The 27,084-nt window shown below is 46.0% G+C and overlaps 1 protein-coding gene across 1 annotated transcript in view; it reads right to left on the bottom strand.

Annotated features, from left to right (window-relative positions):
• LOC119185943 (beta-catenin-like protein 1) overlaps positions 1–27,084 on the bottom strand; it is an 80,098-nt gene that overhangs the window by 1,052 nt on the left and 51,962 nt on the right. The window contains exons 12-15 of the mRNA XM_075877951.1: positions 19,968–20,149; positions 9,684–9,781; positions 5,882–5,962; positions 1,510–1,647 (exon numbers count right to left, since the gene is read on the bottom strand). Of these exons, the coding sequence (XP_075734066.1) occupies positions 1,510–1,647; positions 5,882–5,962; positions 9,684–9,781; positions 19,968–20,149 (499 nt within the window). The remainder of the gene's footprint in view (positions 1–1,509; positions 1,648–5,881; positions 5,963–9,683; positions 9,782–19,967; positions 20,150–27,084) is intronic.

Genomic DNA, 27,084 nt, shown 5'->3' with positions numbered 1-27,084 from the left:
AAGATAGCAAGCCCACAAAAATGGTCCTTAAAGCAGCCCAGCAGCACTTTTCCAGTAATAACAATCACATTACCTCTCCATTTGAATTTATTGCCTCATGAATTTACTAGAGCAAAAATATTTAATGATGTAATGTATGAGTGGAGTTACAGGGGTTTGTCACATGTTCTAAGCACTTTCTCTTAAAAGCTACATTTGTGCATCATGACCTTAAATACTTGTTTTCTATGAATGTGCAGCCTACTTTCAATGTTATATTTAGAGACTAGATTTTAGGCAAATGCCTATTTTGTTCCTTGTTCTCCCATTGCTCTACCTTTAATCTATGAGCATGAATTAGAGATTAAGAAGGACTTTATAAATGTTCTTCTTAATTTCTACTTCATGCTCATAGATTAAAGTAGAGCAATGGGAGCACAAGAAACAAAATAGACATCTAAAGAGTCTATAAAATCCTATTCTGACTTTTTTCTGAATATTTGCCTATTTTGAAAATGGGCACCTATGTAGGGACACTCTAAAGCTTCAAGTTTCACTTTTAGATGCAGTTTGAGATCGTTATTCATGTTACTCAGTAACTTTGCCCATCTGAAACTCTTAAGGGTTCAGCCTAGTCCCCTAGTTGACCAACTCTTGCAATAACAATTGTTAGCAGCAGTGAAGTGGGATGCCCTGGAAACATACGCCGCCGTGCTGACATGGCTTGAGCAGTTGACTAATGTGAAATAGCAGTTCAGGGAAAAAGAGAGTGAAGAGCACAATAAGAAAGAACAATGCCATATGCACGCAGCTTTTTTTTTTTTTTTTTTTCATTCTGAAGTGTTCACTGCCAGGGGAGAAATTGGCTCTACATGACTCGACCCAGCCAGTAGGAAGCATCCCTCCTCCTTTCCGTTCTTAGCAGGGCTATCTACTCCTGCTCTGCGCTCCTCGTTCCTGCTGAAAAGATCAGGAGTGTGCTGCATTGACACACATCTCACTATGCTACAGAATAAACGGAGAGATGGTGTTCTGCGAACTATATGGGACAAAAAATACTTGTGCAGCTACGTTCACCTGCTGACACCTGTCATGAAAAACAACATAAACAACATTTCTGGTTTTCTTCACGTAGATACAGGTCGCAGATGTCGTTTGTTTGAAATAACTTGCATGAATGTAAAAATTTATTCTGCCCATATTTATAATGATGGCACTAAAGTGCTTATTTGGGCCGGTTGGTACATGATTAACAAAGCGAGAAACGGCAAGAAAACACAAGACAGTGAAAGAGATGGACAAAGCACTAGTTTACGTTTGTAAGTCAATGCTTCGTCTATCTCTCTCACTGTCTTGTGTTTTTGCGCTGTTTTTCGCTTCGTTGTACAATAATGTAGGGCTAAAATGTTTTGCTTGCCTATTTTAGCACATAAAATTTGCTTCTAAAATGCTTAAATATTCAGCCTCAACAGTAATTATTCACAACAAGTTTTGGAACACAGTTTAATCTCAGATAAACAGTATACTCACAGACGGTGGTCCTGAGCTGCAGATGTCCAGCATGATGTAATCTACCAGCTGTAGGGTGAAGAGGCCAGCATCTAGTCTACGGAGGTAGAACTTCTCTTCTAGGTCTGACTGATCCTCCTCTTCATTCAACTTGGGATTCTGAAAGTCAGGGAGTGACGTTATCGGATGATCTCACAGAATTTGAAAACTAGTAGTACAACGAGCAGGCCAAAACCACTGCATTAAGTTTTACGGGAGGGTAAATGTAGGGATGAAAAGTAGGGGTGGTTATGATAGTTGCAGCAGGATAACAAAATCCTCATAGACTGAAGAATTGAGAAATCAAAGTTATAAAATTTACTTTGACTGCTTCAAGCTGTGTCTGATCAACATTTTCTTTTTTTTTTTTCACTCGCAATGAGGTGAAGTCAAGCTTTGTTAAGCAGTTAGATCCAATATGAAAATATCTTTGTTATAGTCAATGTTTTACTTGTATTTTTCTGGATACTGTTTGGCTACCTGGGCTATAACAAGAGTGAACAGCAAAATTTCACATAAAGTTAGAGAAAGTAAACAATGTCAGTGTTATATCACATCTAAACAAAACATGCAGCTATTCATTTATCTTCACAACATCTCTTGAGTGCAATCTTCTTTAATGATCTATGGTCACCATCACTGACATCAGCAGTTTCATCTCGCACTAGCTAATAGTACAATGATGTAATCCAAATTGCTTTCATTGTTCATAAGTTGACAACTTACTTCTTGTAGATTGTCAACATTGCACGAGTAAAACAATAACATCGCAATGTTTGTCTTGTCAATTAATGCCTCCTTTATTTCTTTCAATGCCAGTGCAAACGCACACTTCTCAACGGGAGCCGTCGGTCCGCCTTGGTTCAGGCAGTGATTGGTCGTGATGCGACGTTGCATTAGAGGTAGGTAGCACTGCTTGCATCACACGTGCTTCCGAACGCTTCCCTCAAGAGATGCGATAGATCCACTCCAATATCCTATGTCTGTCAGATTTGTTCTGTAGCGTCATGCCAGTCTTGGCCGACTGTTGTGCTAAAGAGAAAGTCTGCCACGTGGCACGTGAGATGCGAGCCATGTGCTGGAGAGAACAGCCTAGCTCCTGGCCTGGCTGGACGCTGCAGCTGCGACCACATCTACGCCCGCGTTCCAACTAAAAGCTGCGACCAAGGAACGGCCTCATCGCCATCACCGCCGTATCGCCTCTCGTTCCTCAACATTTGATGACCACGAACCAACGGACAAGTGATCAGCACTGCACCGCTGCCTCTGAGCTTTGCGGCCATGTTCCAGCCAACTCAAGCCTTGCAGCCACACTTTGACCCACCTCTACCACTGTTCCGGACCTCCGGCACTGAGTCACAGTTCTAAGAGTTCGAGGCTGCCTTGGAGCTCTTAACAGCATCTGGCTCCAAGAATTCATGTGTGAGGTCTTGGAGTATGTTCTTCAACCTGACCTCAAACAACGCTTCATCTATTTCTCTTGGAGCCCCCGCCCATATGACGAACTACGAGACACCGTCCTACAGTTTTGCGGTGCCGAACAGCACCTCCGAAAGGTACTGATCGAACGGAAGGCACTTCCCCACCAACCGCGATCCAGCTTTTTTCACAGTTTGCCTTGACCGCATCCCGTCAAGCGCAGCACCACAGCAATGAGGGAGGTGACCTTCTTACCACAATCGACTCCGCTGACGTATCGCAGCGTATGCCGCCCGAAGATCGGCCTTTGGTTGAGCAGTCGGCACCTGTGGACGCGTCAGTGAGCACGAAGACTTCAGCGCCTACTGAAGCAGTGTGCGACACCCAAACCGGCGTCACCTGTTCGCTGACACTACGTGCGGCACCATAACCGAACCAACTGCCGTCTTCTAGGCCAGCAGCAAAGCTACCGCAAAGTTACCCGATTGTGACCCACCGGCTATGCAAGCGTATGGTCAGCATGCAGTCTCCGCACCCAAGTACTCCTGTGCCGGCTGCACAAGGTGGTTCCGTACCCACACACACGTCGCACCATGCCCTGGTACAGCTTGAGCCTTCGGCGATGCATGACTTGCTGCCGAACGCCTCTGAAGACAGCGCGAAGGAACTTGAGCCAAATCAGCACTCCCCACGTGAATTTCAATAACGCAGTCATTATCACGAGTACTGCTCAAGTTCAGGCGACAGAGATATGCCAGCGTCGGTACCATCCAGGTGCGTTACGAGCTCCTGCCACCAGGCCATCTTATTCAAAGTGCCTGCCTGCCACTACCTCTACAACCCATCGGATATCACAGTGTGCATTGCAGAGCTTGTCTTACGGCATGCCGTTCCAGGGACAATCGACCAGCATGTTCATGCCCGTATCTCATGCAAACAGCGTCAATTTCTCAGCGCCGCTCATGCCTACGACGATCATGCAACACTTGCGACACCTACCCTCACGAGGCATCCGCACACTCAGCATCATCCTCACTGAGATGTTATCTAAATAACAACCGATGGTGTTGCCGGTGCCTGCGGCCAAAAGGACCTCGATGGGTTGCGTCGCTTCCGGCTACAACATCTACTCGGCGTGCACCTCGCCCACTCCTTGGCTCCCAGTGTCACCTGCCAGAACTTTCGAATGCCCAAAATTTTTCACGGAAACAACTCGGACTTCCACACAGATAAACCATGGACTGCCGCTCATGTACATAGTGTCTGTCCCTCTTGATTTTTTTTTCTACATGTTTAAAATCGCGCAAAGTGCTAGGGGAGGGAAGCTGATGCAGCGTTGCGCCAGTCTTGGTTGCCGGCCACGCTAAAGAAGAAGTCAGCCTTGTGGTAAGTGAGGTGTGAGCCACGCGCTGGAGAGAAGTGCCTAGCTCCTGGCCTGGCTGGATGCTGCAGCTGCGACCCTGTCTACGCCCACGTCTCTAATAAAAGCTGCGATAACGGCACGGCCTCGTCACCGTCGTCTCGTCTCTCGTTCCTCAACAGTTCCTTTGTGCTCTTTCTTTGTAGCTCGAAGCAATGCCACCATTGCATCACAGCGGAGCGCATGCACTATTGTTGCAGTGATGCTTTCCCATTGGCTGTCTGCATAGCGCCATGAACGGCAACATGCTATCCCTGAACACCATATCTTTTACAGAGCCCGCGTGACCGCCAATATTGTGAACACGGGGAATGAAAGACGCCACCCTACGGATCTGTACACAACTGAACAGAAAATTACTTCATATGAATTCTGTCGTGAGGCACTGAATGAGTGGTTCTCTCCTCCATGACCGCAAAGCACAAGCGAAGGCTAGGCGATGGACGAGAGCAGGAAAGAGCAAGAGGAGAGGGTGGTGAACGGCTGGATTGGGCACACCTGGCTCGATTTAATAAAATAGAGGAGGCGCTGCATCAATGTACCTCACTATTCTCGCACCACGCTGCCTGCGAGTACTAATAAGGGACCTTAACACATAACTGACATTATCAGCACGAGAATGAAGAAGCCTAGCTAGGTCGATTGCTGTGCACCAATGACATAACTTCCGAGATCGTGTTATGTAGTTTTATGTTAAAGCATGTAGCGCAGAACGACAACACAAGCAAGGAACATGAACACGAGACGAGTACGCATCTTGTGTACATGTTTGTCACTTGTGTTGTAGTTCCTTTGCAATACTTGCTTTAACATGCATTCTTACAAATTAGCCCAGCTTTTGTTCTCGTAAACAATGGGCTATGCCTATACTTCTGAGCGGTGAAGGGTGGAGAGACTGAGCGACGAACCGAAACCAGCCCAAGTGGCCGGCCATAAGGGTACGTACATAGTTCTATCCTTTGTAACTTTCTTGTCGCAGCACTGATTTGCAAAATTTTTGCAGCAGCATTTTCACAATGCAGAAGTGGGCATTTACCTATCCATCAAAAATTTTAAACCTCAGGGTTTATATTTGCCTCACCCCCCCTACAGGATTGTGTGTGAACAAGCACATGGGCACACCATGTTTTTTTCTTTTGCAGAGTGTCCAAGAGGCAAGTCTGTACTTGTTTATCATGGCAAGGCTATGCTCCTGTCTTGACCATTATTTCATTTATGAATATTGCAACTATCACTTAGGGTTTTCATAGAGTGGATATACAGTTTGCTTAATTTACCAATTGGCAAACAAGAATAAAGCAGGGAATGTAGGTATATGCCTTCAAAAAAAAAAAAAAACAATGTTTCACAATAAACAGTCACAAATACATATAATAATAATCAGCACTACATTCACTATGTAATTACTACTGGAGGATCACTGCTACAGTGATTCAAATAAACAAGCACAGGTACATGCAATGAAACTTGGATGATCATTTTTAATCATTCATAATTTTAAAGTCATATACTCACTTCCTTTTCACGTTCAATTATACTGTCAATCGCATGTACTTTTTCCAAATATTTGAAGTGCAGCTCCATGAGCCTGTCCACCTGAAATATATTTGGTGACCCTATTAGCACTTGAATGTAGACATCAAAGATGTGTATCAAGGTGTATATCTGCGCTGATTACTAACAGGAGAATCTACTCATGTAAAGGAAATAAAAAATTCCCTGAAGAAAAAAATAGGATGGTGCACATATTGTAGACATTTCCAATTTGTAACCAGCAATTTACTACTGACACTAAACCAGAAGGTGTATGAACGTTGTATACTGTGAGTACTGACATGAGAGGGTACCTCGGTGGGCAGGTTGGTTCTACATTATCGTCGGAATTGGCACAAAAAACAGAGACGAGGAAAGGACCATTTGAAAAAGAGCCCAGAGAATTAGTGATGAACTTCACAAAAGTGCCTTGTGCTGTGTACCTGTGGTTCTTGCCTTTATTTTTTGCACCATATTCAACAATGGTACAAACGAGAATTAGTGACGCACATCAGAAGAGTAGCTTATGCTGTGTATGTGTGGTCCTTGTTTCCATTTTTTGTGCCATATTCTACAATGGTACTAACATATTAGGCAAGAAATAGGAAATTAACAAAGACACCCAAGGCAATTTAAAGGGATCCTGCAACACTGTTTCAGCATGGTGAGGCAACGCTGCAAATTGGTAGTCGAGGCTCCCGAGAACAGTGCAGCATGTGGCCTAGAATTTGTGATTAATTATTTCTTAAACTCCGCTAGACATTGCTCCCTCTTTTCTATAAATGATGCCATAAACCCAAATGACTACGCCGTAAACCCACAGTCCACGACCATTGGCTGATTTGAGCATTGCGAGCTGCATAGTTACTGCGGCCACCATGAGATGCCACCACATGCTCGTAATCACACTGAAAGTTGTGCACTTGAAGAATGGATCTGCTGACCCCACTGTCATTCCCCTCCCCGCGTAAACTTCAGAATGCTCGCTGGTACAAAAAGGGAGAGAAAGTGCTTGAAGTGCGCGACTAATTGAGCGAACTCCAATTGTACTTGATGGATTCTAAACATATTTTGTGGCAGTCAATTCATGAGGCAATAAGCTCTTTTAATAAAGCCCTTCGATGATTATTTTAAAAAGTGTTGCATGGCCTCTATAAGAACCATGCAGTGTGCGATGAAATGGAAGACGATAAGTGTGAAATTAAGAGATAAGACACCAGAGTGCATCAAATAATGAACAGGGGTACCTGTTATATTGCTTCACATTATGTGAAGGACAGATATTTTATGGGTAGAGTGATGCATTGAATACCAACAGATGGGAAGATAGCCAATGACAGCAGGCGGTTATACGATGAAATTCGGAAAATTTCAGGAATAAAATGGAATAGGCTCGCACAGGACAGGACATGTTTAAGATAATCGACAGAGACTTTCATTCTGCAATGTACATAAAATAGGCTAACAATAATTATAAGAAAACAAACATCATGGGCAGAAAAATGAAATGCAAGTGACCTTTCTTAAAGGGACACTATTAGAAAAAAAAATGTTGTCTAAAGCTCGATTCGAAGGTTACACTACTGGCATACTAAAAAGAATTGCTTCAGTACGGAGGCGCCTTGGCAAACTAGAAGGAAACAAAAAAGAAACAGCTCTGCAAACCCGAGATCTCCTAACTGTAGTGCCATATCCATAAAAACCTTTTTTACATTTGCTTGGGGTTTGAATGATTCAGGCAAGGCAGTGCCGAACAAGTGAAAGGACTCATGTCGTTATGGCCACATATTCATGCTTGTCACTTGCCACATGACAACAGTAACACCAGTAGTATTGGGTTCTGACCACATGAAATTCAGCAATTTAATCACAGCTGCTAATAGTGGTTTCAACTTATCACCTTGGTTATATGGAAATACGCATGGCTTCTTATAGACGTAAAATTATAAGAATTTTAATACCTTACTAGTACACATATTGAGGTTCAACTGTAGATGCATCCAAACCTGGGGTGTAACCAGAGGGTGGCCCGTGCACCCCCTGGCCTCGATTTTTTTTTTTTTTTTTTTTGCCATGACAGCAAAAAAAACCCATTTCAATGGGGGTGCCATCCCCGAAATTAGGAAGATGCTCCCCCCCCCCCCCCCACCACCAAAAAAAATGGCAGTGGCTTAGCTCAGCTATGCCAGGATATACGTAGCATTAGCAAAGGTTCAGCTGATTATTCTTAGCTTTCCAGAGTGTCTAGGATTAGCTTGATTATCATGCTTACTGCTGCTGCAATGACACACGTATATTTATTTTGTCAGGCAACTACTTCGGGATCCAATGAGTTAAGTTTCTCCGCTCTACTGCACCGTTGAGCAGCATTTGCACTCTCTTTCTCCATGGCTATACCACAGTGGCAAACGCCAGTCAGAGGCGCTATCAAGCGGCTCCAGCGCAGTGTCAGATGGCGACTTCACAGGGAAGGCGCGTGCGTCAGCGTCAATATGTCTACCAAGGCTATGACGGTACTCCTCTGAAAAGCGCACATCGAAGGCGGCGATTCGCGCGCGGCCGCGGCCGAGTGCGAGGGAGGTGCCAGCTCCGGCGCGTGACACCACTGATCGCCTGCGCAGTGCATCGAATAACGCGCACACTGGCGGCGGGCCGTGCACGGCGGTGGCGGAGTATCATTGCGCATGCGCAGACCAGTGCCACACGAAATTGGCTCGGCGAAGCCAGTGTAGACGCTACAAAATTTATGGCTGCACCCCTGATGCAAACTGCATGAAATGTGTGCTGCTCAAGTGAAATACTGCATGTGATGCAAAAACAACAAATGCAAAGTCTACAGTTAGAACCTGAATGCTTAAAGAGACTGTCTACCGCTCGAAAAAATTTTTCCGTCTGTGGCGCCAATGAAAAGATCTTTCATCACATCGGTGGCAACAAGCATGCTTTCGTGCCAGAAAAAAAGAATCATAACTTGATGTTGAGTCGATAAAAAAGTGACCACTAGCATCACCCAACAGTGAATGTGGTCAATCTTGACAATCTATTGGTAGGACGAAAAATCGTTGCAGGTAGACTTATATTGCTTAAAAACAAAGACGTTTAACTTGAATTTGTATTTTATCCACTTGAGGCAGCTTTGTATTGTGCCCGAGATCAATTTTTCCCTTTTTTTTTATCACGCGTTCAAATAGGCGCTCGGTGGTGCTGCCGGCGGTGTGTTCGCTTACCTGCATGCCTGCCTGCAAACGGCTGAGAAACGTGACCACGGCGTCTGCCGCCCCTCATGAGAACAACACAAAAGTGTGTGCATGTTTAAAATGACCACTGAGGTATTTGTTTTATTAATAACCAAACTTGATGAAGCCTGCAAAAACCGCACGCGGTTTCAGTTTTTTTACTTTCAGCGGCGTCGATCAGTGTTGTGGGAATTAATCCCATTGATAGAAGGAAACATAACGCGCACAGAAAAATTCTGTTTTAAAAAATTCTACGCACTTTCCAGAGAAACTGCTGCAAGGTTAGACTCTTTACATGGTACACTTTTTATAGCGACACAAAACAGGAGAGCACTGAAGGACGGTAGACAGTCTCTTTAAGACCTAGATATCATTTCGCTAAAAGACATGATGACATGTGCACGATTCTCCCCTATGACGCATAAAAAAGGCCATGTATCATTACAGTCATTAAGCAAAGATAGCTGAAAACCATCATCACTTAATGAAACAAAGCCACACACATGAACGTAGTGTAAGAAAAAAAAATGTAGCAAGCCACTGTTTACCTTCTCATGGTCATTTTCTGTAAACTTGTTCAAAAGACGCTGCCGCTGAGTGGCCTTACAGTTTTTTAGCATAGATGAAATCACAGAACACACATGCTCTGAAAAAACAAAACAAAAAAACAAAGGATTGCTGAAGGACACTGAAAAACATGCTGCTTGAAGACATAAATCCAACTATAGTTGATCAACTTACATTATTTCAAGTTTGCTTGTGCTAATGGCTTGGACAAACTCTATAAAGCTCCATTCTATGCACAAAGATGGACAAACACACTGCACAGTTTTGGCCCCTGAGGTTAGAAAGGCCATTAGGCTACTCGACTAATGTGAGGTCAATTCAAAATATATTCATGAAATTAGAAAGCACTAAATTCAATGAAGGCATAGCAGTTTGATGGGAACTGCTACTGAGCAATGAAGATAATGTAACAGCCAGTTCAACAGGCAGAGAATATCATTATTCCTGCCTATTATCTTCACTTCTTGATTTCTGTATTCGTATTTGCTGTTACATAGCAAAATGGAAACTGTTAGATTTCAAGGATTTAAAAAAAACCAGAAGAACTCTTGTTGAATGAAATTCATACAGGCCACCATTTCTTTGTGTGCAATACAGAAGTTACACATTGTCACACATAGTGACTCCAAAGAGTTGAAAAAACACTGGAAACTTTTTTCAAATGCATGAATACAAATAACGTGCACGCAAGTGCATGAAATTGTTTTTAGTACTAATGCAGTGCTAAGCATATATTTAGCAATTGTTCATAGAATACTTTTGCATATCTTATTACAATTACCATCTACCAGACTGCACATGGGTCATCAGAGTGGATGAACACGCACTCGAAGCAGTCATTATGTATCACAAAAGCAGCTGTAGCTGTACCTAAATGACATTTATTTACTTTGGCTTTGTGCTCTTAAACTCACTGATGGCAATAGTGTTCAATTGCCAATGAAGTTCTGTGAGTATAACGTATTATAACCGGCTTGCACAAAGAATTCCAAAAGGTCACAATAAAGCTAGTGTTAGAAACCTATAATGAATACCTATAATGAATAAATACAAACAGGAAGGGCACCCAGCCCTTCCTGTTTGTATTTACCACTTTTATGGCTGCAGGTTGTGACAGGCCATTTAACTTGATAGGTGGCCCTCACTTCATACATGACGCCTACACACTGTTATCCCTACCATATTTCCATGACTATTTCAGTGGTCAATACGTGTGCTCTGACAACATACAAGATGTGGATGGCAGTAAAACTGATAGCTGGACGAGTTGGTATGTAACCATACTTTAAACTTTTTTTAGTGCCCAGGGAAGACAAGGACAAAAAAGATAGAGACATACGAGTGCTCGTGTGTCTCTCTTTCTTGTCGTTGTCTCTTTGTGCACAAAAATAATATAAAAAAAGGTTAAAAAAAAAGAAGTGAAAGCAGTGGACACCGTTTTAGAAAATGGAAGGTGTCTTGCAGTCTATCCTGCTTCTAGCCATGTCTCTGGTCACCAGGGTTGAACAAGTGGTCGAAACGTTTCATCAATGCTTTTAGAACAAAGCCATGCAATTTCAGTGAAATTCTATTGAGTGTAAGATGAGACCGCAACAGACAGCTTTTAACGCGATAGCGTTAAAGAGCTCGTGTCGCAGAAAACCTGCCGCCGGCGTCGGCCCCGTTTGTTGTGAGCGAAAAATCGTCTGTGCGTCTGTGACCGAAAAATCAAGTTAGCGAAATAGCTGCGGGAGGCTATCTCGGTAACTTGTCCAAGCGTGTGCGCGCGATCACACTGAAAAAGCCGCACATTCGAAGAAAAGAAAGTGCTTGAGGTCACGAGGCGCTGTAGTTTCTTTGCCCTGCCACCACTCCCTGCTTAGCTTGCAGCGCTTTTTTTATTTATTTTTATTTACAAATACTGCTGTCTCACAGTTCGAGACATTGCAGGAGTGGGTCCATAACAGTGAATACACACTAAACTAACAAAACACATGGTTTGGTAGTTCATTCAAAAAACTATTGGTAGGCAACTTTCGGAGAGAAACATCCAGATTATTCCACAATTCCACTGTGAAAGGAAAAAATGAAAACTTAAAACAATCTAGAAATGGCATGAAGGGTGTGATGTTAATGGGGTTTGACCTGCGAGTGTTTGCAACGGAGTTGGCCAAGGAAAAGGGCATGTCAATGGTGATTATCTTGTTCACGATTTTATGTAAAGTGCCGATACGCTCGCAAGTACGTCTGTGTTCAAGTGATTTGAGTGATAGACGTACAGCGTGTGACGAAGGCGAAAAATTGTGATCATAACGGTGATATATGAATCTTATTGCTTTTTTTGAACACCTTCCAAGTGTGCTATGTCGCATGCGCAGTGAGGTGACCAGACAACGGAGGCGTATTCAAGAACAGGCCGTATCAGGGATTTATATGCTGTTAGTTTGCATTCGTGAGTTGCATCTTTTAACGTTCGCTTCAAGAAGCCCAATTTTCGGAGCGCTTTCGAGCAGATTAGGTTTATATGTTTATGCCATTTTAAGTTCGGTGAGAATGTTACGCCAAGATACTTGTATTCGTTGACATGCTTCATGTTCTGGCCATAGGAAAAACGTAGGGGTTCCTTCTTGTTTGTGAATGTCATGCTTACCGTTTTGTTAAGGTTTAGTGCCATTTGCCACGTTGAGCTCCAGGTACGGAAAGAAGAAAAAACATTATTTAACTGTATTTGGTCACGGGAGGTACAAATACAAGAATAGAGGACACAGTCGTCGGCGTATAGACGGAGTTTGACCTTTGTATTTTTTGTTATTTCGACAACATCGTTGAGATAAATTAGGAAAAGAAGAGGCCCAAGGACCGAGCCCTGCGGCACACCTGATGTGACAGGGAGGGATGACGAATGCGAATTGTTAAACGCGACAAACTGCTGCCTTAAATTTAGGTAATCTGAAAGCCAAGATAACAAGCGAATGCCGTGAGTGCCGCGCAGAAAGGCTTTTAATTTGAGGAGGAGTTTATTGTGGCAAACAGTGTCAAACGCTTTCGAGAAGTCAATAAAAATGGCGTCCACTTGACCGCGATCGTTTAAAGTCGAAGCGATGTCATGCGTAAACCCCAGCAACTGCGTGACTGTTGAAAATCCTGCACGAAAGCCATGTTGATTTTGGGAGAGGAGGTTGTTTTCAGTTAAATATGTGACTACATGTTTGTGAATAATGTGTTCAAGAATTTTACAGCAGGTGCAGATTAATGAAATAGGTCGATAGTTTGGAATTACTTGTTTGTCGCCAGATTTGAACACCGGAACAACTTTTGCATTTTTCCAAATGTGCGGTACAATTCCTGTTTCAAGAGATCTCTGAAAAATGACTGTTAAATACCTCGCATTCCATTCAGCGTAACGTTTTAAAAATGTGTAAGGGATGTTATCAGTGCCGGCACTCTTATTTGTGTCGATGTTCAGTAGGAGATTGACAACTCCAGCGTAACTAATCTGTAGTTCTGGGAAGGCAGGCAATGTACTGTCAAGACCGAAAGCGGGACTGGTGCCGTCATCTGTACTAAACACTGATTTGAAATAACCATTGAACGCTTCCGAGATAGTTAAAGAATCCGAAGAGGGCTGCTCGTTCACAATAAGTAAGGAAGATGTCGGGCCTGCAGGATTAAAAGTTTTCCAGAATTTAGATGGGTCGTTTTTCATAAAGGTTGTTAACGAACTTTCATAGTAGAATTTGCGGGCAGCATGCATTTTTTCTCTTAGCTCTGTTTTCAGAGAGTTCAATAAGTGCTGGTTTTTGTCGGGACGACAGAAGGGAAAATGCAATTGCAGCACGTGACAAACCTTTGCAACTCCACTCGCACTGGACGGATTCTTAAAATTTTTGCGGCGTTGAATTTGTGAGGCAATAAGCTCTTCTAGTGAATTCATCCCATGGTTACTTGAAAGTGTTTCAAGGCCCCTTTAACGCATTTTGTTCAACAGGTGTCACAACGAAAACGAGCCCATTCGACGATAATAGCGCGTGCTGATCCAATTTACTGTGTGCATGTTTGTGTGTGTACATGTGTATGTAACAAAACATGAATAAGTATGTACTCAGCGGTTGAAGGGTGCACTAGGGGCCGGATTTCACTATCGCGTTCAACTCTTAATGGCAAAGCTTAAGGGTCCCTCCATTTTTTTTTTTTTTTTTGAATGTGGGACAGTGTCCTGTAATTTCTAGCCAGTGACAAATCACTTTTGGGCACTTTTTTTCTGGCTCTGCACATGTAGAATAAGTCATCCCAAAGCCCCTAAACATTTCTGAAACTTGGTCATGTAATTTTTTGAGAGATTTTATCATGTTACAAAACGGATAATGGCGAGAGACTTGGAAAAGCTGAAGGGCATTCTGAAATTTTAGGAGCGTACATGCACAGGGAATGAATATTTCCTCTACCATAATCAAGAATTTCACAACCATAAGTGTAGAAAGGTATGACAGGCTGATGTAATATGTAACTTAAATGTGGCACATTGCTTTGGTGGCCCCGAAAGAGTGCTTTTTTTTAAACACGTATGACGCTGTTTAACTTGAAAAGTGGAGGATTGATATTGATACCGAACAGCCGCAGCAGCCTTGCTGCATGAAAGAGAAAGACAACGACAGTTGTTGCTGGTTGTTGATCAACTGGCGCCATCTTGTTTGCCGAGCTCTGTGCATCGCACATAGTTTAATAAATAAGTAATGCGTAACATTATTGGTGGAGGCGGACGACTCCTGTACCTCGATGGAGACGCGCAGCGGTCGCAACACCGGGGACTCTTCGGCTACTTCAACTGCCAGTACCTCATTACCACCGGCCTCTCCAGCCGAGTTGACAACCTACGTCACCCTGCCACCCCTTCGAGATTCTGGCACTTTCTCCGCTGACGGTACCATTGATGTTGACTCCTGGCTGCACCGGTACGAGCGCGTCAGTGCTACCCACTGCTGAGATCGCACGCTCATGCTCGCGAATGTTCTGTTCCACCTCAACGGCACGCTGCGGACATGGTTAGAAACAAATAAAGCCGAAATTATGAGCTGGGATCTTTTCAAAACAAAGATCCGTGATCTTTTTGGCGATTCATCTGGTCGTCAGCTCGCTGCAAGAAGACTCTCGCCACTCGCGCCCAGATGTCTACTGAGTCGTACGTGTCATACATTCTTGACGTTTTGGTGCTTTGTAGCAAGATCGACCAGCGCATGTCGAAAGACGAGAAAGTTAATCACGTCTTCAAAGGAATAGCGGACGATGCCTTCAGCCTGCTGGTTTTTAATAATGTCACGAGCATCAACACGATACTGAGAGAATGCCCCCGTCTAGAACAGGCTAAAGCCCGCCGCGTCACTCACAGCATCACGTGCCTGCCGAACACAGCGGCTACTTTCTCATGCGATGACGCCTTCCAACAAGTTCCCCGATGTGACAACCTCACCCGCATCATACATCGTGAGGTTGAGGCAGCCCAACCAGTAGTCACTCCACTACCAACGCCTGATCCTTCACCGACCACGATCTCACCGATACAAGCCGTCGTTCGTCAAGAATTATCGGACGTCGACCTAAATCCTGTTCAACCAGTCTGCTCTGCCGAGCCCTTTTATCGTCGTCCCTCCGCTCCTCTCTTTGGTTCCAGCTACTCTCGACAACACAATTTGTCCGAATGGCGTACACTGGATGACAAGCCCATATGCTTCAACTACCGACGCGTCGGTCATATCGCTCGCCACTGCCGCAATCGCTGGACTCTGCCGGCATACTATGGGCCTCCCCCCAAGGCTACTTCTGTCCACCGATCGTCCTCAGCATTTGATTTCGATTCCCCTATGCCGACCACATTCTCTGATTCTGCCGCAGCTCTGACGAAACCTCGCTACGCCCGCTCACCATCCCTCGCAACGCCGTCAATCTCGTTCGCCACCGCAGCCCCGTCCTGCCTCTCCAACCTATTCGCAGCGCCCCTGACCGGAAAACTTGGCAGTGCAGCTTCTGGAGGTGGAGCTGCATTGATGACAACCTCTGCAAGAAATCCTCGTGTAACATTACCGACCACCCAGAATCTTTTGAATGTTACTTCAGACAATGTACCTGTGCGCGCGTTGATCGATAACGGTGCGCATGTGTCCATTATGAGTGCTGCTCTTCGTCGTCGACTAAAGAAAGTTGTCACACCCGCCTTGAACAGAGCCGTTCGAGTCACCGACGGGGAACTGCCGCCATTATTGGCATGTGCTCTGCCCGTGTGACTATAGCCGATAGAAGCATTGCTGTTCTTTTCACCGTTACCGAAAATTGCCCTCATGATCTAATTCTAGGTATGAACTTTCTAACTTCTCACTCTGCCCTTATAGACTGTTCAGCCGGCTGTCTCGACCTTGAGATGCCTCTACTTTCTGATCCGACCGACCCACCCCAAAGCCGCATTTGCTGCATTGATTTCGTACGCCTTCCACCTAACTGTGTTACACCCATTGACCTCTCCTCTATGTCACCTGTACCTGACAGCGATTACATGGTTACACCAATTCATGCCGTGATGCTTACGCAAGGCGCCGCTGTTCCGCACATGATTTTGACAATTGTTGCAAACCGCACGTCTTCCTATTGTCAAATTTGCACTCACTGCCCAAATTCTTTCCCAAGGTATTTCCCTGGCTGAAATTACTGCCCTACAAGACCATGTGGTTGAGCCTTTCGAAGTGGATAATTGCTGCAGCTCAGACCGTGATCCAACTATATCACGTTTATCGGGCATCGACGTTGACCGCATGGTACCATCAGACCTCACTACTGATCAAGCGGAAGCTCTCCATCACATCCTGGAGTCCTATCGTGACATTTTCGACTTCGCCAGCACGACCTTAAGCCGGACTAGTGTTGTTACTCATCGCATCAATACTGGTGATGCAAGTCCGATTCACCGACACCCATACCGTGTTTCCGCGTCCGAGCGTACAGTCATACAACAGGAAGTCAAAAGGATGCTTGCAAAAGACATAATTGAGCCCTCGTGTAGCCCCTGGGCTTCTCCTGTCGTCCTGATCAGAAAGAAGGATGGAATGTGGTGCTTTTGTGTAGATTATTGGCATCCCAGCAAAATTATGAAGAAAGATATTTACCTGTTGTCTAGAATCGATGATGCCTTAAACTGCCTTTACGATGCTACGTATTTTTCCACAATCGACCTTCGACTTGGCTATTGGCAGATTGCTGTTGATGAGATGGACTGTGAGAAAACCGCATTCGTCACTCTTGATGGTTTTTATCATTTCAAAGTTATGCCGTTCAGTCCCTGTAATGCGCCGGCCACGGTCGCAAGAATGATTGACTCATTGCTCCAAGGGTTCAAATGGTCAACCTGCTTATGTTATTTAGACGATGTTATTTTCTCGCCCACATTCGACTCCCATCTCGATCGTATATCTGTGGAAGTATTTCGTCGAGCCGGACTTCAATTGAACTTTTCGAAATGCCACTTCGCTTATCGTCAAATAACCGTACTTGTCCACCTCGTCGATGCCGCAGGAGTCCGCCCAGATCCCGAGAAAATTCGCTCCCTCACAGACTTTCCTATTCCAAAGTCCTAAAAAGGATGTTAGCAGTTTTGTGGGATTGTGCTCCTATTTCTGACGCTTTGTTAAGGACTTCGCAATCATTGCACACTCGCTGACAAACCTCCTGAAGAAGAATGCCCCATTTTCCTGGGGCGCTGATCAAGCCTCATCTTTTTCCCAGCTGATGACCGTCTTTACAACACCAGTGATTTTAGCTCATTTTGATTCATCAGCTTCAACCGAGGTTCGCACTGACGCTAGTGGGCACGGCATAGGAGCAATGCTATTGCAGCGCCAACACGGACATGACCGTGTTATAGCATATGCAAGCCGACTGCTATCTACCGCAGAGAGCAACTATGTAATCATGAAGCATGAGTGCCTCTCTCTTGTGTGGGCAGTTGCCAAGTTTCGCTCATACTTATACGGGCGTCCATTCCGAGTAGTCACCAATCACTACGCGCTTTGCTGGCTGGGCTCACTCAAGGATCCCACAGGACGCCTCGCTCGTTGGGCCCTACGTTTACAAGAATACACATTCACTGTAATGTACAAAACAGGGCGGTTGCATCAAGATGCGGATTGTTTATCTCGCTACCCTGTGGAAGAAGCCGCCCATACTGACACCTTTCCAGACTTTCTGTCCGTGACGCAGCTACTCAACCTTGGCCACGAACAACGCCGGGATGCTTCTTTGCGAGCCATCATTGAAAAGCTTGAATTAATGCCTCACGACGCATCTCTACAAATGTTCCTGTTCAAAGATGAGATCCTTTATCGCCGTCACTTCGATCCATATGGCCATGACTTACTCCCCCCCGTCATACCAGCACATCTTCGTGCGACTGTCCTCAACCGACTTCATGACGCTCCTTTGGCTGGCCACTTGGGCGTTTCTCACACATATGACACTGTACGTTGTCATTTCGTTTGGCCTGGTCTTGCCCGTTCTGTTCGGCGCTACATGGCCGCTTGTGAGCCCTGCCAGCGCTGTAAAAAGCCATCTTCTCTGCCAGCTGGATTCCTTCAGCCGATCGACATTCCCACTGAACTTTTTTTTCATGTTGGCCTCGACCTACTTGGCCCATTCCCAATCTCCAGCTCAGGCAACAAATGGATTGCTGTCGCCACTGACTATGCGACACAGTACGCTATCACACGAGCACTTCGAACGAGCTGCGCAACCGATGTGGCGGACTTTCTGATATACGATATTTTAGTACACGGAGCTCCTCACCTACTCCTCACTGACCGGGGCTGAACTTTTCTGTCAGCTGTCGTTGACGAAATCCTGCGCTCTTGCTCTGCCAAGCACAAGTATGCCACTTCATACCATCCGCAAATGAATGGTCTTACGAAGCGTCTCAACAGGACTATAACTGACATGCTTTCTAAATACGTAGCGGCCGACTACCAGGACTTGGACGTCCATTTGCCATTTGTGACGTTCGCATATAATTCGTCGCGTCACGACACTGCCAGCGATTCGCAATACTATCTCCTATACGGCCGAGAACCCGCCCTACTCTTTGACACCTTGCCGCCCTTGGTCACTGAATATGACGGCGAAGCGATCGCGCGAGCCGACCACGCACGCCAACTCGCCCACAGCCGTCTACGGGCCTCAAAAGAGCACCAAAGACAGCTCTACGATTCCCATCATCGGAACGTACATTTTTCACCGGGTTCCCTTGTCCTTCTCTGGTCCCCCACTCGGCGTGCAGGTCTTTCTGAAGAACTGCTGTCACGCTACACTGGACCGTACTGCGTCGTTCATCAGGTGACTGACGTTACATATGAGATCGTTCCAGCCGATCCAACGTCATCATCGTCAGCTTCGAGGGACATTGTGCGCATAGCTCGACTCCAGCAGTATCGCCCTCCTTCCAATGCATGCGAGTAGCTCAAGCACCGAGACGGTGCTTCTACCGCCGGGGAGTTATAATACAAAACAGCCGCTGTATAAAAGAGAAGGACGACGACAGTTGTTGCTTGTTGTTGACGAACTGGCGCCATCTTGTTTACCGAGCTTTGTGCACCGCACATAGTTTAATAAATAAGTTACGCGTAACAATATCAACAAGAATGTATTAAACAACTACACAAAGGCAAATACATAGTTTTACTGCCCATTTATATTGGAGTAAAAATTGGATTACTTAATACGTTAACATGCTTTTAAAGACACAAAATAACCAGCTATCTTCGACCAGTCTACATACCTGCAAGCCAGGATATGCCCACATGCTTAGCCAGGTGGAGAGCTAAGCGGCTGCCATGGCCATGCTGGCTAAAGGAGAATAGGCTCACTCCATTCCCCGATTACCTATTTTTATCTTTTATGCCAATGCTCTTTTAAAAACATAGATATTTAATTTCGTGTGAAAAAACAAAAGCAAAACAGGAAACAGTACTTGTTTACAAGAAACAAAATGCTGTGAATCATGATAAAACTAGAGGCTTGAGAGATGATCGCTGTGATCAATCGCAACGTGCGTTGTTTTTGTCATTTAGCACCATGCCGCACAGTAATGATATAGTAATGCAAGGCAAAGTGGGCTCTGCGAACGTGACACTAAATTTGCCCATTTCAGTGAGCTAGACATTTATCTCCCTCTAATAAGTAACTGAGCACTAATTCAAGCTTTCACACCACTGTAGGGTCTAATACTAGAAATATATAGTAATCAGTCATTTCACCTTCATGTTCTTCAGGAGATGCTCCCTTTTTCTTATACTTTCTAGGGGTCTGCATAAATAGTGGGAATATTGTCCGAAGGCCCAAAATATCAACAAACTTGTTGCAGTTGTCAGTGCCTTCCACATTACATGTGGCAAAGTCTAAAACCTTTAGTGCACCACTACGTGACATCTTCTTTTCTCTAAAAAGAGAAAAAGAAAGGAAAGAAGATAAAATGAGTAACCAGAGACAGGGGCTGATGTAAGTGTCACACAAAAGAAATATACAGCTTTACTGTAGCACAACAACCTTCCCCTTGGGTTCCGCACGCCCTACTGTGCCCATTTAGTGTTGATGACAAACAAGTATAAAGGTCTCATTATCTTGGTAGTTGTGAAGTTGCTGGGCTCTTTGCACTGTGTAGTGAATAGCTTGAAAACATTGATTTCATTTATAGTTTTTGTACCATGAATTTTTTTTTCCGACTTATTTATTTATTTCTCCAGGTGGAGCCTGCGATAGACCTAGCCTACGATATTTGCCTTAATCTCAAGTGGTCAAATCAAAGAGGCTCTGCAGCATTTTTTGGACAGGCTCAGAAAACACTGCTGATCAGTAGTCGAGGCTTTAATGAACATGTGAGCCAGATACGGAAAACTTTCATTAAATGGAACCTGAAGGGACCACTAAAATATGTTCCATTTAACAGGACCTGCATTTACAAAGAGATGTCTGGGGGTCCAGAATGCAAGAATGAAACCAATCTTGTCAGAAGAACTTGTTCCATTTAAGCAGCAGTTTCATTAAACAGATTTATGTTTACTGAGGGTCTACTGTATAGCATTATATTGTAACGGATATAACAACCTCACAACCGGGACGTCCTATTTACAAGGTTTAATAAGGGCGAACTTGTGCCCAAAGCCAAAAGAACTACACAGTAGCTGGGAGAAAGCAGCGAACGCTCGTCGTCCTCTTCTTCTCTTCTTTTCCGCTGCTCGGTAGCAGCTCGTGCACAGGCTGGGCCGGCTCGTGCCTTCCGGCGGGCTTCATGAGTCGTAGCGATGCCGTCAGCGTTCCTCTTTTAACAACGTCTGCGTTGTACTGCGCCTTAACAATTCCTCGTGGCATTATCCCCCCTCTCAAGCGGCATCGCCCCGATGCTTGCGATGAGGCTGTTTTTTTTTTTTTTTTTGTGTGTGCAAGTTTGTAAAAATGAGGTTGCAGTACGTCAAGGTATTGGGGTGGCTAGGTTTGGAATCGGTCGTAGTACGGTTTCATCCGTACAATGTGTACACGCTCCGTGGGATTGCGTCGCCTCGAATGCAGGTGGCCTGCAGGCTTGACTTCGTAGACGAGGTCATTGTGTCGCTGTACGATCTCGTAGGGGCCAAAATACCGTGAAATGAGTTTTTCGGAGAGGCCTCGTCGTCGTACTGGAGTCCATATCCACACTTTGTCGCCAACGTCATATCGCGTGTCAAGTCTTCCTCGGTTGTAGCGGTCGGCATCGATGCGGTGTTGGTGGCGTATTCGGTATCTTGCTAACTGGCGGGCTTCTTCCGCTCTTTGTAGAAAGTCGTCAAGATCGGGGGGGTAGTCATCTTGGTCTATTGGTAACATAGCATCCAGTGTTGTGGTAACAGCACGACCGTAAACTAGTTCAAATGGGGTGATTTTGGTGGTCTCTTGCACAGCCGTATTGTAGGCGAAAGTGACGTATGGTAAAATTTCGTCCCACTTTTTGTGCTCGACATCCACATACATGGATATCATGTCCGCTAAAGTTCTGTTAAGGCGTTCGGTCAGGCCATTGCATTGAGGATGATATGCAGTGGTTTTCCTATGAACAGTGTGAGTCATGTTGAGCAGGCACTTCAAAAGTTGCGCCGTGAAAGCCGTTCCGCGATCGGTGATTACAACCGTTGGAGCGCCATGTCGCAGGACTATTTTGTGTACGAAGAATTGGGCCACTTCTGCTGCCGTTCCTCGTTCCAAAGAGTCTGTTTCGGCGTATCTAGTTAAATAATCAGTGGCCACAACGATCCATTTCTTGCCGAGTAAAGATGTCGGGAAGGGTCCAAGGAGGTCCATTCCAACTTGGCGGAAAGGCGCTTTCGGTGGATCTATAGGTTGTAGAAGGCCCGCTGGTTTAGAACGTGGTGTTTTTCGTCTTTGGCACTCGCGGCATGTTTTGACGTAGTGTTGCACTGAAGCTAGTAGCTTGGGCCAATAATAATGGAGACTGATCCTTGCAAGCGTTCGCGTCACACCCAAATGTCCAGATGTGGGCTCATCGTGACACGCTCGAAGTATTTCTTGTCGCATAGTTGCTGGAACGACAAGCAGGAACTTTTCGCGGTTGGGCTTGAAGTTTCTCTTGTAGAGAACGTTTCCTCGGAGGCAGAACAATGCGAGGCTTCGAGAAAATATACGGGGTACTTGTACGTCAATTCCTTGCAGGTGTTCGATAAGCGGGAGTAATTCTTTGTCTGTACGTTGGAGTTCGGCTATTTGAGTGGTCTCGACAATTCCTACGAACGGAAAGTCGTCTTCTTCTGATAGTGGTGTGTCTGTAGGAGCCCGTGACAAACAGTCGGCATCGGTATGTTTTTTGCCAGATCGGTATACGACGGTTATATCGTATTCTTGCAGTCTGAGGCTCCACCTTGCTAGTCGTCCAGATGGTTCCTTTATGTTCGCCAGCCAGCAAAGCGCATGGTGATCGCTGACTGCCTTGAATGGTCTACCATATAGGTACGGCCGAAATTTACTGATGGCCCAGACGACGGCAAGGCATTCTTTTTCCGTGGCCGAATAGTTTGTCTCTGCTTTTGTTAGAGTCCGACTGGCATAAGCTATCACTTTTTCTTCACCTTTCTGCCACTGTATTAGAACGCATCCAAGGCCGATGTTACTGGCATCTGTGTGTATTTCCGTGTCGGCTGTCTCATCAAAGTGAGAAAGAATCGGGGGGTTTTCTAACCTCTTTCTCAATTCGTTGAAGGCGCTTTGTTGCTCGTTTTGCCACTGGAAAGGCACATCTTCTCTCGTAAGTCTCGTTAAGGGTTCTGCGATCTTTGAAAAATTTCTCACAAATCGTCTATAGTACGCACATAGACCTAGAAATCTCCGTACTGACTTTTTGTCTGTTGGCACCGGAAACCTTGCGACGGCGGCCGTCTTATCAGGATCAGGGCGAACACCTTGGGCGCTGACGACATGCCCAAGAAAACGAAGCTCTTCGAAAGCTAATCGGCACTTCTCTGGCTTGATTGTCAAATCTGCCGAACGGATTGCCTCTAACACTGACCGAAGGCGCTTGATGTGCTCCTCAAATGTAGCCGCGAAGATGACCACGTCGTCTAGGTACACTAGGCAACACTGCCACTTCAATCCGGAAAGCACAGTGTCCATCATGCGTTGGAACGTTGCCGGCGCACAACAGAGACCAAACGGGAGAGCCTTAAATTCGTAAAGTCCGTCCGGGGTAACAAAAGCAGTCTTTTCGCGATCACGTTCATCAACCTCGATCTGCCAGTATCCACTTTTCAGATCTAGTGATGAGAAGAACTTGGCACACCGAAGTCGATCTAACGTGTCGTCGATGCGTGGAAGGGGATATACATCCCGTTTAGTCACAGCATTCAGTTTCCTGTAGTCGACACAAAACCGTAGCGTGTTATCCTTCTTCTTGACAAGCACCACGGGAGATGACCACGGGCTGTTAGAAGGCTGGATAACATCATCTTCAAGCATTTCTCGTACCTGCTTCTTGATGACTTCCCTTTCCTTAGGGGAAACACGATACGGGTGCTGGCATACCGGCCTGGTTGTCTCGTCCGTTATGATCCTGTGTTTTGTAATGCTCGTGCGCCGTACCTTTGAACTGTTGGAGAAACAGCTGCCAAATTCCCGCACGAGGTCGTATAGCTGTTGACGTTGAATCTCTGAAAGATTAGGATTTACGTATATTGTGTCGCAGGCATCAGATGGAAGTTTCACATTCGGTGACGTCGTTTCAAGACTGCATATTTCTGTCACTTCACAGAACTCATGAAGAAACGCTATTGCCGTCCCTTTTGCGATGTGCTGGAATTCGTTACCGAAATTCGTCAAGAGGATGTCTGTGCACCCGTTTCGCAGCTGGATAATCCCTCGTGCCACACAAACGCCTCTTTTCAAGAAAACATCCACGTTGCTCTCCGCCACACCCTCGTAGTCGCTGAATGCATCATTATGCACGAGAACCATTATACTGCTCCGTGGCGGTACAGTCACATCATCGTCGACGACGCGCAGTGGAGTGGTACATCGTTCATCTGATCGTGCTACCTTTAAAGCTTGCTCCGTCGAAAAGGACACGCTCGACCTCTGTAAATTGATAATCGCACCATTAGCTTGTAGGAAATCCATTCCCAGTATCACTTCCCTCGAGCACACAGGCAGGACGACAAAGTCACCGACGTAAGTGAAGCCCCGTATCATGACCCTTGCGGTACATCGGCCGGAAGGGGTTATGAGGTGACCACCTGCAGTACGTACTTGAGGTCCACCCCATTCGGTCAGAACTTTCTTGAGTCGCTTCGCTAATTCGTAACTTATCACAGAATAATCCGCACCAGTATCGATCAAAGCATTGAGCTCTAGTCCGTCAATCACCAACGGCAAGTCTGAAGTAATTTTCTCTGTACTGCACTCCTTTACCTGGAAACAGTCGTCGTTATCAGGCTCGTACCGCAGTGGAGGATCTTCACATCCCAAGTCGCCAGCGGCCTCGCCTCCACAGGTCGCCCTCTTCAGTTTCCCGGATTTGGGCTAGGCGAACGCTGCCTAGACGTGCTTGGGAAGGGACGTGGGCTAGACGAGCGGTAGCGCATAGGGGATGGTGAGCGTGGTTGATGACGACGAGGCGGGTCAAATTCCCGACGTGAGCATAGGTATTCTTCAATCTCGGAAGGTCTTTCGCCGTTTCGCGGACACGGTGCATTGATGGCGAATCCCCTAAGACCAGCTTGACGATATCGGCAGAATCGGTACAGGTGGCCAGCCTCTCCACAGTGGAAACACAAGGGCCTACGTGTGGCATCTCGCCACACATCGCTCTTCCGTGGCATCATCTCTCTCGCACGAGGTGGAGTGCGTGTTGCCTCTACGATTTCAGGCGGGCTGCGCATTGTCTGCACATAAGTACTTGGTGTCTCGATCGGCGAACAGTGCAGAGTAGGTCGCCTGAGCACCTCGGAGTACGTTACCGCCCGTCGTGTCGCCGGCACATCACTCCGCGGCTCCCGCATGGCCTGTCGAATTTCGTCTCGGACAACTTCAGCAAGAGACAGCTCGGGGGTGACATCAGGTGACTGCAGTTTCCTTAATTCTTCCCTGACAACAGACCGGACGAGCTCGCGCAATGTGTCAAGATTATCCACGACGCCTGCTGAGTAGACTCCTGCGGATGCACCGGCTACGTCGCGGTTGTACTGTCGGGCTCTCTGCTGAAGCGTCGTTTCGATGGTTGTTGCTTCCGACCGAAACTCAGCAACAGTACGGGGCGGATTGCGGATGAGTCCCGCGAACAATTCTTGCTTTACCCCGTGCATGAGGTGGCGCACTTTCTTGTCTTCCGTCATGCCAGGATCAGCTCGCTTGAAAAGGCGGGACATGTCTTCGATGTACATCGCGACAGTTTCGTTCGTTCGTTGAATCCGTGTGCGGAGAGCTGCTTCCGCCTTTTCCCGGCGATCACTGTTGGCGAACGTACTCAGTAGCTGCCGCCGAAACTCTTGCCACGACGTCAGAGATGCCTCGTGGTTTTCGTACCACACTCGTGCAGAGTCTTCCAACGCAATGTAGACGTTACGCAGCTTGCCTTCCTCGTTCCACTGATTTAGATTTCCCACTCTCTCGAAATGCTCTAACCAGTCTTCGGCGTCCTCGTATGGGTCACCATGAAACACCTTTGGGATGACCGGTTGGCTTACGATGAGTTGTGCCGGCGTAACTTGGCTCGTCATGGTGGTGGCGGCGCTTGTCTCCGTCACCGATGCCCTTGATACAGAAGGGAGTGGCCCAAATTCTGGCAACTCTCCTCGGATACGGCGGCTGACTCGTTGGTGCACCGGTGTAAGCTCCACTGGTTGCGGCTGGTCAGTGCTTGGACTTCGCTCTTGCGTGGGGCTCGGAATCATGTACCCAGCTCCTCCACCAGAAAATGTAACGGATATAACAACCTCACAACCGGGACGTCCTATTTACAAGGTTTAATAAGGGCGAACTTGTGCCCAAAGCCAAAAGAACTACACAGTAGCTGGGAGAAAGCAGCGAACGCTCGTCGTCCTCTTCTTCTCTTCTTTTCCGCTGCTCGGTAGCAGCTCGTGCACAGGCTGGGCCGGCTCGTGCCTTCCGGCGGGCTTCATGAGTCGTAGCGATGCCGTCAGCGTTCCTCTTTTAACAACGTCTGCGTTGTACTGCGCCTTAACAATTCCTCGTGGCAATATGCAACAAAGAATTTGCAACTTTTTTTCACAGGCAGCTAAAAATAGCTTTCTCTCTTCTTGACACCCAATGTGGTTGAAGGGAATGACCGAGCCAGTGGCTGATTTCATGTTCGCAAAAGTATAATAAAATCAGGTGAAGCTCTTGGAGGCCACTAACACAAGTGTAACCAGCACTTCCCGTGATTAACACTGCGCAACGCAGTGGCAGGTATCACGCGAGAGCTACGATGGCTCGGTATGAAAGCGGTGCATGATAAACAAATCAAGCCATGTATGCTTCCCGTGGTGCCACTTAGCTATCAGGACTACTAGCCTGCATGCACAACATGGAGGAAGGAGAACTGCAGAGAGAGCATCACACTACACACAAAATCAGCTCAACTTGCGACACTTAGATCGAAGCGTAGGTTCAGTGCAGGCAAAGCTACAGTAGCTCATGTAGATGCGCAAACATTCTTGGCCAATGTACTGCATCTCAGACTTGTTCCATTGAGCTGTCAATGAGATTTCATGAAGCCTTCATTTACTAGGGCAGCCTGCATGACATCATGCTCTCGCAGTTTATTTTTTCATCCATGTTGTGAAACATATGATATGCTTATATAAACTGTGCATTCAAATGGCTTGGATTTAAACACAA

This window comes from Rhipicephalus microplus, chromosome X (assembly GCF_043290135.1).
Source record: "Rhipicephalus microplus isolate Deutch F79 chromosome X, USDA_Rmic, whole genome shotgun sequence".
NCBI classification, from domain to species: Eukaryota; Metazoa; Arthropoda; class Arachnida; order Ixodida; family Ixodidae; genus Rhipicephalus; species Rhipicephalus microplus.
Note: the sequence above shows the minus strand (reverse complement) of the source record. Positions and strands in the feature narration are given on the sequence as shown.